The sequence below is a fragment of the Centropristis striata genome, chromosome 22 (genome assembly GCF_030273125.1).
Source record: "Centropristis striata isolate RG_2023a ecotype Rhode Island chromosome 22, C.striata_1.0, whole genome shotgun sequence".
Lineage (NCBI taxonomy): Eukaryota > Metazoa > Chordata > Actinopteri > Perciformes > Serranidae > Centropristis > Centropristis striata.
In genome coordinates, this window is record NC_081538.1 from 13,796,918 (window position 1) to 13,812,642 (window position 15,725).

General features: G+C 43.2%; 1 protein-coding gene across 2 annotated transcripts in view; it reads right to left on the reverse strand.

Annotated features, from left to right (window-relative positions):
* The window catches only part of ttll12 (tubulin tyrosine ligase-like family, member 12), a 63,555-nt gene extending 48,991 nt beyond the window's left edge, over nt 1-14,564 (reverse strand). Inside the window, exons 1-4 of one of the 2 annotated variants that reach the window (XM_059325652.1) lie at nt 14,378-14,564; nt 13,205-13,368; nt 10,068-10,266; nt 4,492-4,651 (exon numbers count right to left, since the gene is read on the reverse strand). In XM_059325652.1, coding sequence (XP_059181635.1) covers nt 4,492-4,651; nt 10,068-10,266; nt 13,205-13,368; nt 14,378-14,518 — 664 coding nt within the window. In that variant the 5' untranslated portion in view covers nt 14,519-14,564. Of the gene's footprint in view, nt 1-4,491; nt 4,652-10,067; nt 10,267-13,204; nt 13,369-14,121; nt 14,278-14,377 lie in introns of those variants that run through there. The other variant, XM_059325653.1, reaches the window with a different exon arrangement.
* Between the last annotated feature and the right edge of the window lie 1,161 nt (nt 14,565-15,725).

Consider the following 15,725-nt stretch of genomic DNA (forward strand, 5'->3'; position numbering starts at 1 on the left):
CCACTGGGATTGGAATGTGAAGCTTGGACCGATTCCTTTGAGATGATGTCATGCACTGAGTCATTAAGGGTGTTTCCAGCACAATACCCAGAATGAGGCGGGTCTCACTCGCCGTAACGCCCCTAATTTGAATACGAGCAGTCCGGAGCCGGCTTTTGTCCAGACTTTTTTTGTCCCTGTAGAAGAGCAGGGCAGTTTTTCTCCCCTGAAAAAAGCCTGGTTGCTGATTGGATAGATCGCTAAGCAGGGATGTGACGTAGTACTTGACGCCACAACAACACGCACCATTTGCAAAAGCCGGCAAAGCAGTGTTGCCAACTGAGCAACTTTGTTGCTATTGTTATGACAAAGTGCTGTGCATATGCATGTTCACATGTGACCACAATCTGCCCTTTTATCCTGTAAGCATAACAGGACACAGTTGCTACCTGTTTTCATTCAGGACGCTTCTGCTTTCTCACGAGTCCAACTTTAGTTCTCCCACGCTCCACATCCGCTCAAGGCGCAGCAATCATGTGCCTTCCACCCAATACACACACGCGTATTGTGACTCTATAAGAAATGTCAGCTCCCTTTGTCTGCAGGTTCACTCTGTTGCAGACTTTCTGACTGTACATTGTGTTCTCCTGATTGCAATCAGAATAAACGTTTATTGCTCATGCTCCAACGACTCAGTGATCTCTCCTCCATATCATGATTTTTGCCACAACACTATATTTAACGACTTTTCTGTCCCCTTTGCGACTATTTATCAAAAAAGCGACTGGCGACAAATCCAGCTACTTTTTCTGGTGTTATTGGAGATTTTTGGAGACTCGTTCTTTCTCTTCTTAACAGGACGCGGGGGCCGGAGGCTCGTTAAGAAGGAGGGGATGTTAACCCCTTAGCATCCAGTCTGCAAATTGCTAATAGGCTAACAGTTAGCTCTGTAGCAATACAGTGTGCATGTGCTGCTGGTACAGGAGGTGTTCACTTAGCGATCTCTGTTTGTTTACAACAAGCACCAGACACTCTGTCTGGTCAATCACTATGTTTATGATCAGCGGAGACTCTGTGCATAATTAGCCATGCTGCTTTCTTTATGATCAGCTGCTGACATTGTGCACAAGAAGGCGGCCACAGTTCCGTCTCCCGTGTTTAATCCATCGCGTATGTGATCATGGTTGAAACTGTCGCTAAGCGATTACACGACTATCTAAAACCATACGTCACCTCCGGAGGGGGGCCTTTTTGTAATGGAGACACCTAGAATGAGCGGATATTTGAGAGGGCGTGGTCTGAGACTTTTTGGTGGCCACTTTCCCTCTAAAGGAAACACAGCTATTGGCTAATTAGGCAATGGAAACCACCAAAATTTCAGAGAAAAGGAAGCAGTCCTAATTAGAAGGGTGGACCAATGAGAGAATAATAATAATAATAATAATAATACATTAAATTTTTATAGCGCTTTTAAAGGCACTCAAAGTCGCTTTACATGACAGGAAATTAGACACACACAAACACAAAATACAGAAAAAAACAACTAAACAGAGATGAGAGATTATGAGTTCAGGTATTGTAAGCTATTTTGAAAAGGTGGGTTTTGAGTTGGTTTTTGAAGGCATGGAGGGAGTCGGAATTGCGGATGTGAGTCGGGAGGGAGTTCCAGAGGGTTGGGGCAGCAGTGGAGAAGGCTCTGTCGCCAATGGTGCGGTGCTTGGTCCTGGTGATGGGGGTGAGTAGGTTGGCGTCTGAAGATCTGAGGTTGCGGGTGGGGGCGTGACGTTGGAGCAGATCTGTGAGGTATGGGGGAGCAAGGTTATTGAGGGCTTTGTAGGTGATGAGCAGGATCTTAAAGTGGATTCTGTGCTGGATAGGGAGCCAGTGAAGGTGCTGAAGGATGGGCGTGATGTGGTCTCTGGAGCGGGAGTGGGTGAGTAAACGAGCAGCTGAATTTTGGACATATTGTAGTTTTTGAAGGTTGGTGGAGGGGAGGCCGTAGAGAATGCTGTTGCAATAGTCCAGTCTGGAGGTTATGAAAGCATGAATTAATGTTTCTGCAGCGGAGGAGGACAGGATTGGGCGAAGACGTGAGATGTTGCGGAGGTGGAAGAAGGATGTTTTGGTGATGTTCTTGATGTGTGATTTGAAGGAGAGAGTTGGATCCATGGTGACGCCGAGATTTCGGACAGAGGGGGAGGGGGTGACTGTGTGTCCATCAATGTTCAGTGAGAAGTCCTGGGAAGAGGGGAGGCGGGATTTGGGGCCAATGACGATGATTTCTGATTTGTTGTAGTTGAGTTTGAGAAAGTTGCTGTTCATCCAGGTTTTTATGTCGGTGAGGCAGTTTGTGATGGTGAGCAGAGTGGCGGGAGTGATGGTTTTTGTGGAGAGGTAGAGTTGAGTATCGTCTGCATAGCAATGAAATTGTAGTCCATGGTGGCGTATGATGTGACCGAGGGGTAGCATGTACAGGATGAATAGGAGGGGACCAAGCACCGAGCCTTGGGGGACACCATGTGTGACAGGGATGATATGGGATTTGCAGTTATTGATGGAGATGTAGTGAAATCTATCAGAGAGGTAGGATTTAAACCAGGAGAGTGCTGAGCCAGTGATACCAATGCATGATTGCAGACGGCTGAGGAGGATGGTGTGGTTGATGGTGTCAAAAGCGGCGCTGAGGTCGAGGAGGAGGAGAATGTTGAGGGAGCCGGAGTCAGAGGCGAGCAGGAGGTCGTTGGTCACTTTGAGTAGAGCGGTTTCGGTGCTGTGGTGGGTACGGAAGCCAGATTGGAATATTTCGTAGAGTTGATTGGAGTGGAGGTAGTGCTGGAGTTGAGCGGCAACAGAACGTTCTAGAATTTTTGAGAGAAATGGGAGGTTTGAAATGGGTCTGAAATTGTCGGGGTTATCAGGGTCCAGGCCGGGCTTCTTGAGGATGGGTGTGATGGCAGCAAGCTTGAAACAGGAGGGAACCGTACCAGAGGTGAGGGAGGAGTTTATGATGTTGGTTATGAGTGGGGTGAGACAGGGGAGGCAAGCTTTGACGAGGATGGAGGGAATGGGGTCCAGGGGGCAGGTGGGGTGTTTAATGCTTGAGAAAATATTGGAGAGGTCAGATGCTGTTATGGGTGAGAAGGAAGAAAGACAATGGTCTGTTAGTGAAGGAGATGAAAGTTGTGGGTTGAGGCTGACGGAGGAGGAGGTGGCAAGCTGGCTGTGTATATTGTCAACTTTTGAGTGAAAGAATGATAGAAAGTTATTGCATTTTTCCGGGGTGAAGGAGTGTGAGATGTGGTCCATGGGTTTGAGGAGCTTGTTTATTGTAGAAAACAGAGTGCGGGGGTTGGAGGAGCCAGAGTGAATGATGCCGGAGTAGAAGGTGGAACGGGCTTCGTTTAGTGCTGACTTGTATTGGTGGATATGGTCTTTGTAGGCTTGGTAGTGTATAGTGAGTCCAGTTTTCTTGTGTAGGCGTTCCAGTTTTCTGCGCTGTTTCTTTAGTTGGTGAAGTTCGGGAGTGTACCAGGGGGCAGAGTGAGTGAATGAGACATTTTTTGTTTTTATGGGAGCAAGCTGGTTGAGGCAGGTGGACAGAGTGTGGTTGTACAGGTTGACAAGGTCTATTGGAGTTGGGTTTTCAGGGAGGGTAGAGTCAGCTATGGTGTTGGATATGCATGTGGAGAGGGTGGTTGGACAGAGAGACTTGAGGTTGCGAAAGGTTATAGTGCGGTTTTGTTTGGGTTCGGGGCTGGGAATGTTGATGTCCATGATGATGGTCAGGTGGTCGGAGATGGTGAGGTCAGTGTGTGAGAGGTTGTCAATATTGAGGCCAGTGGAACAAACCAGGTCCAGAATGTGCCCACGGCGGTGGGTGGGGAAATTTACATGTTGGGTGAGGTTGAAGCAGTTGAGAATGTCCAGAAAGTCTGTTGTACTTTTACAGTCAGGGGAGTCAATGTGGATATTAAAGTCACCTAGGAGTAGGATGGATGGGGAGAGTGAAGACAGTTGTGTGAAGAATTCTGAGAAATCTGACAGAAAGTTTGGGTTGGGTTTGGGTGGACGGTAGATGATAGCAATGATGAGGGGTTTTGGACCGGGGAGTTTAAATGCCAGATGTTCAAAAGATGGTGCAGCAGTGATGGAGAGTGGCCGAATGAGAAAAGGAAGGCTGAATGGTATTAAAAAAAAGTGTTTTAGACAGAATTTTCAGTCTGCTTGGTCTGGACCAACAAGGATCAAGGTGTTTTTATCTCTTGCAAGAATAAACACCACTGCTTAAAACTCCGAACAACTCTCCTGCAACTTTTTTTCTCTATCATTTCTGAGTCATAGTTTTGGGCAATGAAGTGGTTCATAGCCATCATCTGGCTCAGGCTTGGATCACTTGTTTTGCCACTACAAGACTGAGGATACACATATAAAAATAAACAATAAATTAATAATTACAAATGTCCCCTCTTTGCAATTCATACTGCTTCCATCTGTGTGGTGTGAGTGTCTCACCTCCGTCCTGCAGGTCCTGCAGAGGCCAGAGTACAGAGTAGGTCAATCCACTCTGAATGCAGAAGAAGGGAACCATTCTGCAGCTGGGCTGGTCAGAGTGCTGCACCTGGGAGCCAAACTCATCCATGATGTACCATACAGGAACTTTGTCCTCTGCAGACTGTACATGTAAACATAAGGAGGAGAAGAATGAAGTGTAGGAGGACAGAGAGACAGCTGAGACTATGTCCAGACTCTTGTGTTTACATCTGTCAATGCACTTCAACTTCTTTACCTTAAACGGATCAGAGTGTAGGATTAAGGGGGATCCAGAATCAGTCTCTGGTTTTGTTAGGCTTGTTCAGACTGCCATTTCAAAATGCTTTGCTTGAGTATATGGAATCTCACAGAGAGGAACAGCACAACATACAGTCACAGTCTTCTCCTGCTATGCCTGATTGAAATGTAAATTTACAGACTAGGGATGCAAATATTCCACTGTTGTGAACATGCAGTATGAAAAGGGCTGTTGATGAGGCCATTTGCAGAGGGATATAAACTGTTGTTATGGCATGAGGTTTTGGCCCCGATGGACCACAGCCTCCTGCCGGATGGGAGAGGCTCCACAGGTCTGTGTCCAGGGTAGAGGTCCACCAAAACACGGGCCGGCCGTGTGTGCGTTTTGTCCATACACTGCAGCAGTGGTTAGTGTTTTTTCTCCTCCTCTCTCTTTTCTCGCTGTGACAGGTTCATTAAGTGCGAGCAAAGCGCCGCCGTGTATGAGTCACGACGAGGGTTGGTTTGGTACCTTTCCCACTGGGGACTGAAGCCGATTATTACGACGTTTATACACAATTTTTGCCCAGTGGGAAAGGCGGAGCAGAGAGGCTATCACAGCGCTGTGTGTGTGTGTGTGTGACTGTGTGTGTGCCTGTGTGTGTCTGTGACTGTGTGTGTATGTGTGTGTGTGTGTGTCTGTGTGTGTGTGTGTGTGACTGTGTGTGTATCTGTGACTGTGTGTGTGTGTATCTGTGACTGTGTGTGTGTGTCTGTGACTGTGTGTGTGTGTGTGTGTGTCTGTGTGTGTGTGTGACTGTGTGTGTGTGTGTGTGTGTGTGTGTGTGTGTGTGACTGTGTGTGTGTGTGTGTGTGTGTGTGACTGTGTGTCTGTGTGACTGGTTGTGTGTGTGTGTGTGTGTGTGTCTGTGCGTGTGTGTGACTGTGCGTGTGTGTGTGTGTGTGTGTGTGTGTGTGTGTGTGTGTGTGTGTGACTGTGTGTCTGTGTGACTGTGTGTGTGTGTCTGTGTGACTGGTTGTGTGTGTGTGTGTGTGTGTCTGTGCATTTGTGACTGTGTGCGTTTGTGATTGTGTGCGTGTGTGTGTGTGTGTGTGACTCTCTCTCTCTCTCAAATCAAACAGAAGATGTAGCACAAGATAAAAATATAGGCTACTGAATTTGTGTTTGTTTCTTTTTAAAGCAATGGCTGAAAAGACTAATCCTGTGTGGAAGCACTTCACTGAGCCAACAGCAGGCAAGGCTCGGTGCAACGTCTGCCATTCTCTGGTGAGCTGCTGCTGATACCGGGAAAAAAGATACTCTTTTGAAGAGCCTGTTGACATCCCTCTCAAAGGTGGAGAGAGGTGTCACTAGTGGAGAGGAGGAACCCCCTGCTGAGGAGGGGGAGACGGAGCTGGTGAAGGGTGTCGTGGGGGATGGTGTCAGGTCTGTCCCATTGTATTTCAAATCGACACAACTCAACTATTCATTCATGAAGTGGGGGGCTGTTAGTTTATAGTTTGTGCTCTGTCTGAGTCCTCTCCAGATAGAAGCAGAGACATTTGCTGAAAACTGGTTTTGGAGTTCTTCACTGAGCTTCCCTCACTGCCTTGCTAAACTTCCTCCCTTTTTGTTGCTTTGATATAACACAAGTGTTTTATGTATACATGAACTCTGACATTATCTGGGGTAAAAGTATAATATTGTGCGCAAGGCAAAACCTCTATCTTACTCTGCTGAGACAAGCTAGCGGGCGCAGCTACGATGGGGAGCTAGAAAACTTACCATTTTCACATACTCATGATTGGGAGTTCTTTTTCACAAACAGTTAAAGAAAAGTGTGTATGTCTCATTTGCAGGGCAACTGCGGTAACGACAAGGCGGCACAATGTGGAGAGACACTTCAGTATGTGTCACAAAAACTTCCATGTGAACTACCCACCTGGCGGCACACTACAGGCTGGGCCTGTGTGTGTGTGTGTGTGTGTCTGTGTGTGTGTGACTGTGTGTCTGTGTGACTGTGTGTGTGTGTCTGTGTGACTGGTTGTGTGTGTGTGTCTGTGTGACTGGTTGTGTGTGTGTGTGTGTGTGTGTGTGTGTGTGTGTCTGTGCGTGTGTGACTGTGTGCGTGTGTGTGACTCTCTCTCTCTCTCAAATCAAACAGAAGATGTAGCACAAGATAAAAATATAGGCTACTGAATTTGTGTTTGTTTCTTTTTAAAGCAATGGCTGAAAAGACTAATCCTGTGTGGAAGCACTTCACTGAGCCAACAGCAGGCAAGGCTCGGTGCAACGTCTGCCATTCTCTGGTGAGCTGCTGCTGATACCGGGAAAAAAGATACTCTTTTGAAGAGCCTGTTGACATCCCTCTCAAAGGTGGAGAGAGGTGTCACTAGTGGAGAGGAGGAACCCCCTGCTGAGGAGGGGGAGACGGAGCTGGTGAAGGGTGTCGTGGGGGATGGTGTCAGGTCTGTCCCATTGTATTTCAAATCGACACAACTCAACTATTCATTCATGAAGTGGGGGGCTGTTAGTTTATAGTTTGTGCTCTGTCTGAGTCCTCTCCAGATAGAAGCAGAGACATTTGCTGAAAACTGGTTTTGGAGTTCTTCACTGAGCTTCCCTCACTGCCTTGCTAAACTTCCTCCCTTTTTGTTGCTTTGATATAACACAAGTGTTTTATGTATACATGAACTCTGACATTATCTGGGGTAAAAGTATAATATTGTGCGCAAGGCAAAACCTCTATCTTACTCTGCTGAGACAAGCTAGCGGGCGCAGCTACGATGGGGAGCTAGAAAACTTACCATTTTCACATACTCATGATTGGGAGTTCTTTTTCACAAACAGTTAAAGAAAAGTGTGTATGTCTCATTTGCAGGGCAACTGCGGTAACGACAAGGCGGCACAATGTGGAGAGACACTTCAGTATGTGTCACAAAAACTTCCATGTGAACTACCCACCTGGCAGCACACTACAGGCTGGGCCTGTGTGTGTGTGTGTCTGTGTGTGTGTGACTGTGTGTCTGTGTGACTGTGTGTGTGTGTCTGTGTGACTGGTTGTGTGTGTGTGTCTGTGTGACTGGTTGTGTGTGTGTGTGTGTGTGTGTGTGTGTGTGTGTGTGTCTGTGCGTCTGTGCGTGTGTGACTGTGTGCGTGTGTGTGACTCTCTCTCTCTCTCAAATCAAACAGAAGATGTAGCACAAGATAAAAATATAGGCTACTGAATTTGTGTTTGTTTCTTTTTAAAGCAATGGCTGAAAAGACTAATCCTGTGTGGAAGCACTTCACTGAGCCAACAGCAGGCAAGGCTCGGTGCAACGTCTGCCATTCTCTGGTGAGCTGCTGCTGATACCGGGAAAAAAGATACTCTTTTGAAGAGCCTGTTGACATCCCTCTCAAAGGTGGAGAGAGGTGTCACTAGTGGAGAGGAGGAACCCCCTGCTGAGGAGGGGGAGACGGAGCTGGTGAAGGGTGTCGTGGGGGATGGTGTCAGGTCTGTCCCATTGTATTTCAAATCGACACAACTCAACTATTCATTCATGAAGTGGGGGGCTGTTAGTTTATAGTTTGTGCTCTGTCTGAGTCCTCTCCAGATAGAAGCAGAGACATTTGCTGAAAACTGGTTTTGGAGTTCTTCACTGAGCTTCCCTCACTGCCTTGCTAAACTTCCTCCCTTTTTGTTGCTTTGATATAACACAAGTGTTTTATGTATACATGAACTCTGACATTATCTGGGGTAAAAGTATAATATTGTGCGCAAGGCAAAACCTCTATCTTACTCTGCTGAGACAAGCTAGCGGGCGCAGCTACGATGGGGAGCTAGAAAACTTACCATTTTCACATACTCATGATTGGGAGTTCTTTTTCACAAACAGTTAAAGAAAAGTGTGTATGTCTCATTTGCAGGGCAACTGCGGTAACGACAAGGCGGCACAATGTGGAGAGACACTTCAGTATGTGTCACAAAAACTTCCATGTGAACTACCCACCTGGCAGCACACTACAGGCTGGGCAAACAGCAGTCTTTTTTCACAGGGCCGATGAAAAATTCAGAAAAATAAACTGAAGCTTCACTTGGAGATGCAAACTTTTTGATAAAGAGCAAGAAAGCCTTTTTGGACTGGGTGGTCTTGAAAGAACCCTAGCCAGAAGCCTACTATATATATTAATCTAAAAACTGGAAAAAGCCAATATGTTTAACCTGTTGAAATACACCTGCCTACTAATGGGTAGGTGTAGACCAAAAAACCTTCATTTTTTTCAAACTGATAGTTTAGGTTGAGTTTTAGCTAAAACAAGCACACCCTCTTAAACTAAAAGATGTTACTTTTTAAATGGTCTTATCCTAACACTGGCCCTACCTCTTGTTAAATATACAATGTAACTTCAGAGATAACTAAAAGCAGCAGTGCTGCAGGTTCCATGTGTGAAAGAGACATTGGACACAACACAGCGGTCATTCGGTCACATTAGCCTATCACATTAGCCAGTCACGTTAGCCGTTCGCAATACCGGTTACATTAGCCGGTCGCGTTAGCCGGTTGTGTTAGCCGGTCGCATTTGCCAGTCACATTATCCGATCGCGTTATTCGGTCACATTAGCCGATCACATTAGCCTGTATATTAACCAGTCACATTAGCCGGTCACGTTAACCGGTCACATTAGCCTGTACATTAACCGGTCACATTAGCCAGTCATGTTAACCGGTCACATTAGCCGGTCACGTTAACCGGTCACATTAGCCGGTCACGTTAACCGGTCACATTAGCCGGTCGTGTTAGTCGGTCACATTAGCCGGTCGCATTGGCCGGTCACATTAGCTGGTCGTATTAGCCGGTCAGTAGCGATGGCACAAAGTGTCGATCTGAGTACAATTACCATCATCTTGCCACTATACCTTACCTACCAACTGATCTTCTTTTTAACTCTTAAGTGTCCTTGTTCTATTCTGTGTTATCTTCTATTGTTGTTTTTATTTATGCTACCTCAGTATTTTATTCTACTGTATTTTATTGTACTTAAATATAGTTAAATAAAGCGTTGAACTGAGGTCAACAGAAAGGGCACCATATTAACCCGCTGAAACGACGCATATCTCCACCCAGTGTTGAGGAGGAGGACACGTTCCCGTCAGTTATTAGATTTTCTCAGTGGCATGTAAACTGGGACAAGGACATAAGTCCTATTAGACGGCAATATCGATTTTTAAGCATAGCTCGATTAAACTGTGCATATAAACGCACTGAGTGACACCCGATCAACAAAAAGAAGTACGGCAAGTAAGAATGAGTGGGTGGATCAGGTTTTCAAACGTACCCCCTGGTTGAGTTTATAAGTCTGGTTGTACTTCCACATGCTGTCCATCACCAGCTCCACCGTGTCCGGGTCAGGGACCTCGCCATGGAAGTCCACCCCCATGAGGGCTGCCATTCTGGCCAGCAGGCCTGGGATCTGCTCCAGCTGCTGACGGGCGTGGTCCACACGGTACGTCCAGGCGTGATCCACCAGGAAAACACTGCAGGGAGATCGACCGTTCAGCTTAAAAGATCCTTGTAAAAACTTTTTCAAATATCCTTACTGTGATCAGACTCTCAATTATATAGCTCCAAGGTGTTTGTATTGGCAGTTTCCAACCTTATTCACTTCTGATTAAGTTACATTGTCTCATATTAGGCCCATGACCTTAGTGTTTCCTGCTTCCTTTGGCTTCAGTGTTATCAGCAACTCGTGACTCCCAGCAGACAGAGGCAATCCCATCCAATCCACTTTATTTATATAGCACATTTAAACAATAAAAACGTCTCCAAAGTGCTGTACATAGAATCATAAAAACAAAACAAACATTTCCATATAACAATAAGCAATAAATAATCAAATAAGTGCATGAATCTAAAAATTATGCTATAAATAAAACAAAATGAAACAGATAGACATAGTAAAATAGTTAAAAGACGTAGTTAAACATAGTAAATTAGAAAAACAAGTGGATAAACTTAGTAAAATAAATAAAAGACGTAGTTAAACGTAGTAAAATAGATAAAAGACGTAGTTAAAGTAGTAAAATAAATAAAAGACACAGTCCACAAAACTCACGCAAAGTTAAAAAGCCAGAGAATAAAAATGAGTCTTAAGACGAGACTTAAAACACTCTGCCGTGGGGGCATTCCAAAGTCTGGGGCCGACCACAGAGAAAGCCCTGTCCCCCCTGGTTTTAAGTCTGGCCCTAGGCACCACCAGCTGGAGCTGGCCCTCGGACCTCAATTCCTTCGCTGGGGTCTAGATTTGGATGAGGTCCTTGATGTACTATGGGGCCAGTCCATTCAAAGCTTTAAAAACAAACAATAAAATCTTAAACTCAATACGAAAATTAACAGGGAGCCAGAAAGAGACTCAAAACAGAAATAACACTGCTATGGGTTAGAATATGTTATGACACATGTACCTGCTAAACAAATAACCAGTAAACAGAAACTCATGCAGTCATGTCATTCCAGCTGGGCACACTGCCGATCCACAGTTTCAAATAGGAACCTGTTTATTGCAATAAATCTCTGAAAATACAGATGCTCACTCCGGGCTCTGTATTTAATGCAGAAGGATATTTTAAGGTGAGTCGACACAGTCTGGAGTAAAAGGCAGAGTGACAGCCAGAAACCCAAACACTGATGACATTAGGGACAAACAGTAGAGGACGGCCTTGGCTGTCTCAGAGACAAAGCTCTGTTTAGACCAAGCTGGCCGCAGCTTCACGATGAACTAGGTCAAAAGTCGATTAGAATATGCAAATAATATGGAAAATTCTACCACACCGCCTCTAAAGGCCTCTTATATGTTCAGTGTGTATGAGCGGAGCCTTCTGCCCACACTATTTGTTTATTTCCATATCTCTGCACGTTAGGGACAAAACAGAGCTGTCACTGGCAATTGTGCCTCTGTGTCTAAACCTTAGTACATTTAACTGCATTAACCAATAACCAAATAAATGTGCAACCATGCTCCAGATAGGTGGATGAAAATGGATGGATGAAAAAAAAGAATTATATCAAAAGCGATTCAGTTATTATGGGATTGATGTGATGATATAAATATATTGCAGTAAGTTTTGGTTGCGTTGGACAGAGGGTAAAAAACAAGTTATTTAGCCAACATTATGTGCACATGACAATGAGAGTGCCAAAAATAGCAAATGCAATGTGGAAAACAGTTGGGACAGTTCCCACCCAGAGATTGGACGCACCCAAAAAACCTTGGAGCGCACGCGCACACACACACACACACACACACACACACACACACACACACCAGTTACTTCAACATTGTTCCGTTGCAAGGATTGAACTTTAAAATAAATATTCTTAAAAAAGTGTATATCCAGGATTTTCTCAATACATTAGAATATGATGGAAAAGTCAATTTCCAGTAGTTCAAGTCAAATAGTCAAATTTAAACTCAAACTTTTGGTCATTTTGTGTCTCTTTTTTTTTTTCATTTTATGTCACTTTTTGGTCATTGTATGGGTTTTTGGGGGGGTATTTTATGTCTTTTGTTGGTCATTTTGCATTGGACAGAGGGTAAAAAACAACTTATTTAGCCAAGATTATGTGCACATGACAATGAGAGTGCCAAAAAATAGCAAATGCAATGTGGAAAACAGTTGGGACAGTTCCCACCCAGAGATTGGACCCACCCAAAAAACCTTGGAGAGCAGACACGGTGTGACACACACACACACACACACACACACACACACACACACACACACACACACACACACACACACACACACACACACACAGGTCTACTTGTCAGTTACTTCAACATTGTTCCGTTGCAAGGATTAAACTTTAAAATAAATATTCTGAAAAAAGTGTATATCCAGGATCATCTCAATACATTAGAATATGATGGAAAAGTCCATTTCCAGTAGTTCAAGTCAAATAGTCAAATTTAAACTGAAACTTTTGGTCATTTTGTGTCCTTTTTTTCATTTTATGTCACTTTTTGGTCATTGTATGGGTTTTTTGGGGGGTATTTTATGTCTTTTGTTGGTAATTTTGTGCCTTTTTTGTTCATTTTGTATCTTTTTTGGTAATTTTATGTCACTTTTTGGGGTAGTTTTATTTCTTTTTTGTAATTTGTGCCTATTTTGCTTATTTTATGGCTTTTTTCACTTTTTGGTTTGTTTTGCATCTTTTTTGTTAATATCTGTTAAAGAGCTTCGACATACTGCTGTATTAACCATTAAAGAAAAATAAAACATGATTTTGCTAATTACTCATGCTGTTAATTTAGGACACTGTGGCACAAACTGCTAGTCTAATGCATTTGTTAAACAATGGTATATTTCAGAATTAGTTTTTACTATTGATTTAGTGTTTAAACCGATAAAGGAGTCTATAATACTTTACTAGTTATTCTATCAAGAGGGATTATCCGGCCTGTGGCGCCCTCACCTGGTGGGCTCTGCGGCCTGCAGTCCACTGTCCCGGGTCACAACCACTTTACAACTGATTGGTGCTCCAGGGTTGCCACTCTTCCTCCCCTCATTCTCTCCATCTTCTTCATCATCTTCCTGTTGGAACTGCATGATTCCGAAAACTTCCCCAGCATCATAAATCTATAGTATAAAACACATAAAATGGACAAATGTCATTATGTCATCACCAGACTGCTTTTAAGAATGTGTCAATTTTTTCCCCAACTCTTTTTTATTGATTTTCCTCATTTTGAACATAAAACATATCAGTCACTACAGACACCATTCACATTTACAAGTACACGTTTACATAATTACATACTTATAATCACACAAAAAGGTAATTCAAGTTGTACTAACTTATGTATCTCAAAATGAAAAGTAGACAGATGTAGGAGATAAAATAAAATAATAATAACAAAAAAAGGTTATACCTATTTGTTTGGGTACATACACACACACACACACACACACACACACACACACACACACACACACTCATATATATATGTACCCAAACATGTTCTTTCTTTCCTGATTTTTCAGTAAGAATCTGATTTGTCGAAGAATGTGTCAATTTTAAGTTTGATCGCTTCTCATCTCTAACAAGCGCTAAAAAGCAGCTTTAACGAGTTAATTATGTATGTATTTATTTATTTACTTTTCAAATCGGCGTGCATTAAATATCACAAGCAGCACTTCTTTTGAAATTTCAAAGTTCTTCCCTCCAGTTCTTACAGTACACGTACCACATGTCCACCCAACAGTAGGCGTGTGAACCAGCTATAAAGAACCAAATTGCATTGAAATAACATGCCAATGTGTGGCTCAATTGTATGCCGAATTTACCTCCGGTAACATATAAATTTAATAAATGTTTGAGTCATGCTTTACCTGATGCGTATGTTTGCATACAATGAATGAAAGATAGAAGTATCAGATTTTTCAAGCGAGTTTGGCACAAATTCTTCCTGTGTGCTGCCTGCATCGTGCAGGTGAACAGACCTCCGATAGAAAGGGATTATTCCGTTGAATTGCTTCTTTCTACCATGAATGAGCTTCAGTTATTGAAGGTGAAGCATTAATACTTTATTAGAGTTGAGCGTCTGAGCCGGAGCTTCAGACTGGACGCTGGTGAGCAGACACAGACCTCGTTGGTGATCTTGTGGTGTAGACTCCTCCAGTAGACAGAGGGGATCCCTGAGGACTGCAGGGCCGCGGCGTGCAGGGCCACGAACACTTGATACTCCTCGTCCTGCTCTCCGTTCATAGTTACACGGTTTGTTGACATGACACTAGTCACAGATCACTCACGTGGAGCTGGAGGGAGCAAACCCGGAAGAAGTTTGACAACTGAGCTTGCAGTGCATTGTGGGTAAATAAAGGGCACTTGAGTATTTTTCTGCATATTATACCACCATATTTATCTATGATCATAGATATAGATATATACCTATGATACCTAGATACTTATTTATATATAGTCTACAGTCTATGGGCAGATTATGAGACAATATATGTGTGTGTATATATAAATGTATATATGTGTGAATATGAATAGATATGCATATCTATATGCACATATACATGCACGTATATATGTACATATACACATATATATATAGTGCCCGTACAAAGTATGTATTCGTACAGTGGGAGATTAAGTAGATTTTTCATTTCTGGCCAAATGAGGTTGTGTGTGAAAGTGGGATGTACAATGAGTTGTAATACTCTTGTGTAGTGTTAATATACAAAGTGTATTTTGGGTTATACATGGATGTACACTGAGATATAAAGTGACATAGAAATAGTTATTTTAAGAAAAAGAAACTTAATTATTCAACATGGTTAGACATATATACAGACACATATATAGGAGGGAATAAATTGACATGCATGAACATTGATATTCGCTGGAAACGGTTAGACATAGTATAGAAAATCGAACCTTGTAGCGCACTTTAAAACTCCAAAGATAAGTAGGCTAAATAGACTTCCAGGTGAGATGAGTCAGGCGTGTAAATCCAGAGTGAATTGTGTTACTGACCAGGTGTAGGCCTATCACACAATGGGGCGGAGCTCCCCTAAAAGGCGTCCCATCAGAAACAGTGCAATGCTGCAACACATCCTACATAAATAATGATATTTTGAGAAATGTATTAAAAAAACTTTAAAATCAAGGATGCACACCTTCGTGCCATGTTCAAGCCACATACGAAATCTGAGGTCAGTCTGACTAACGGTCAGAAAGATATGAACTAGACACACACACACACACACAGACGCTTCTTGCTTTTATATATATATATATATATATGTATATATATATATATATATATATAATATACTTGTCGTGCACCTTATCATCATTTTGTATAGTCATTTCGTTTTGTGTCTCCCTATAACGTTTTTTTTCCTCTTTGACGCTTCTTGCTTTTATATATATATATATATATATATACACAGAATATATATACACAGAATTTCAAATATATATA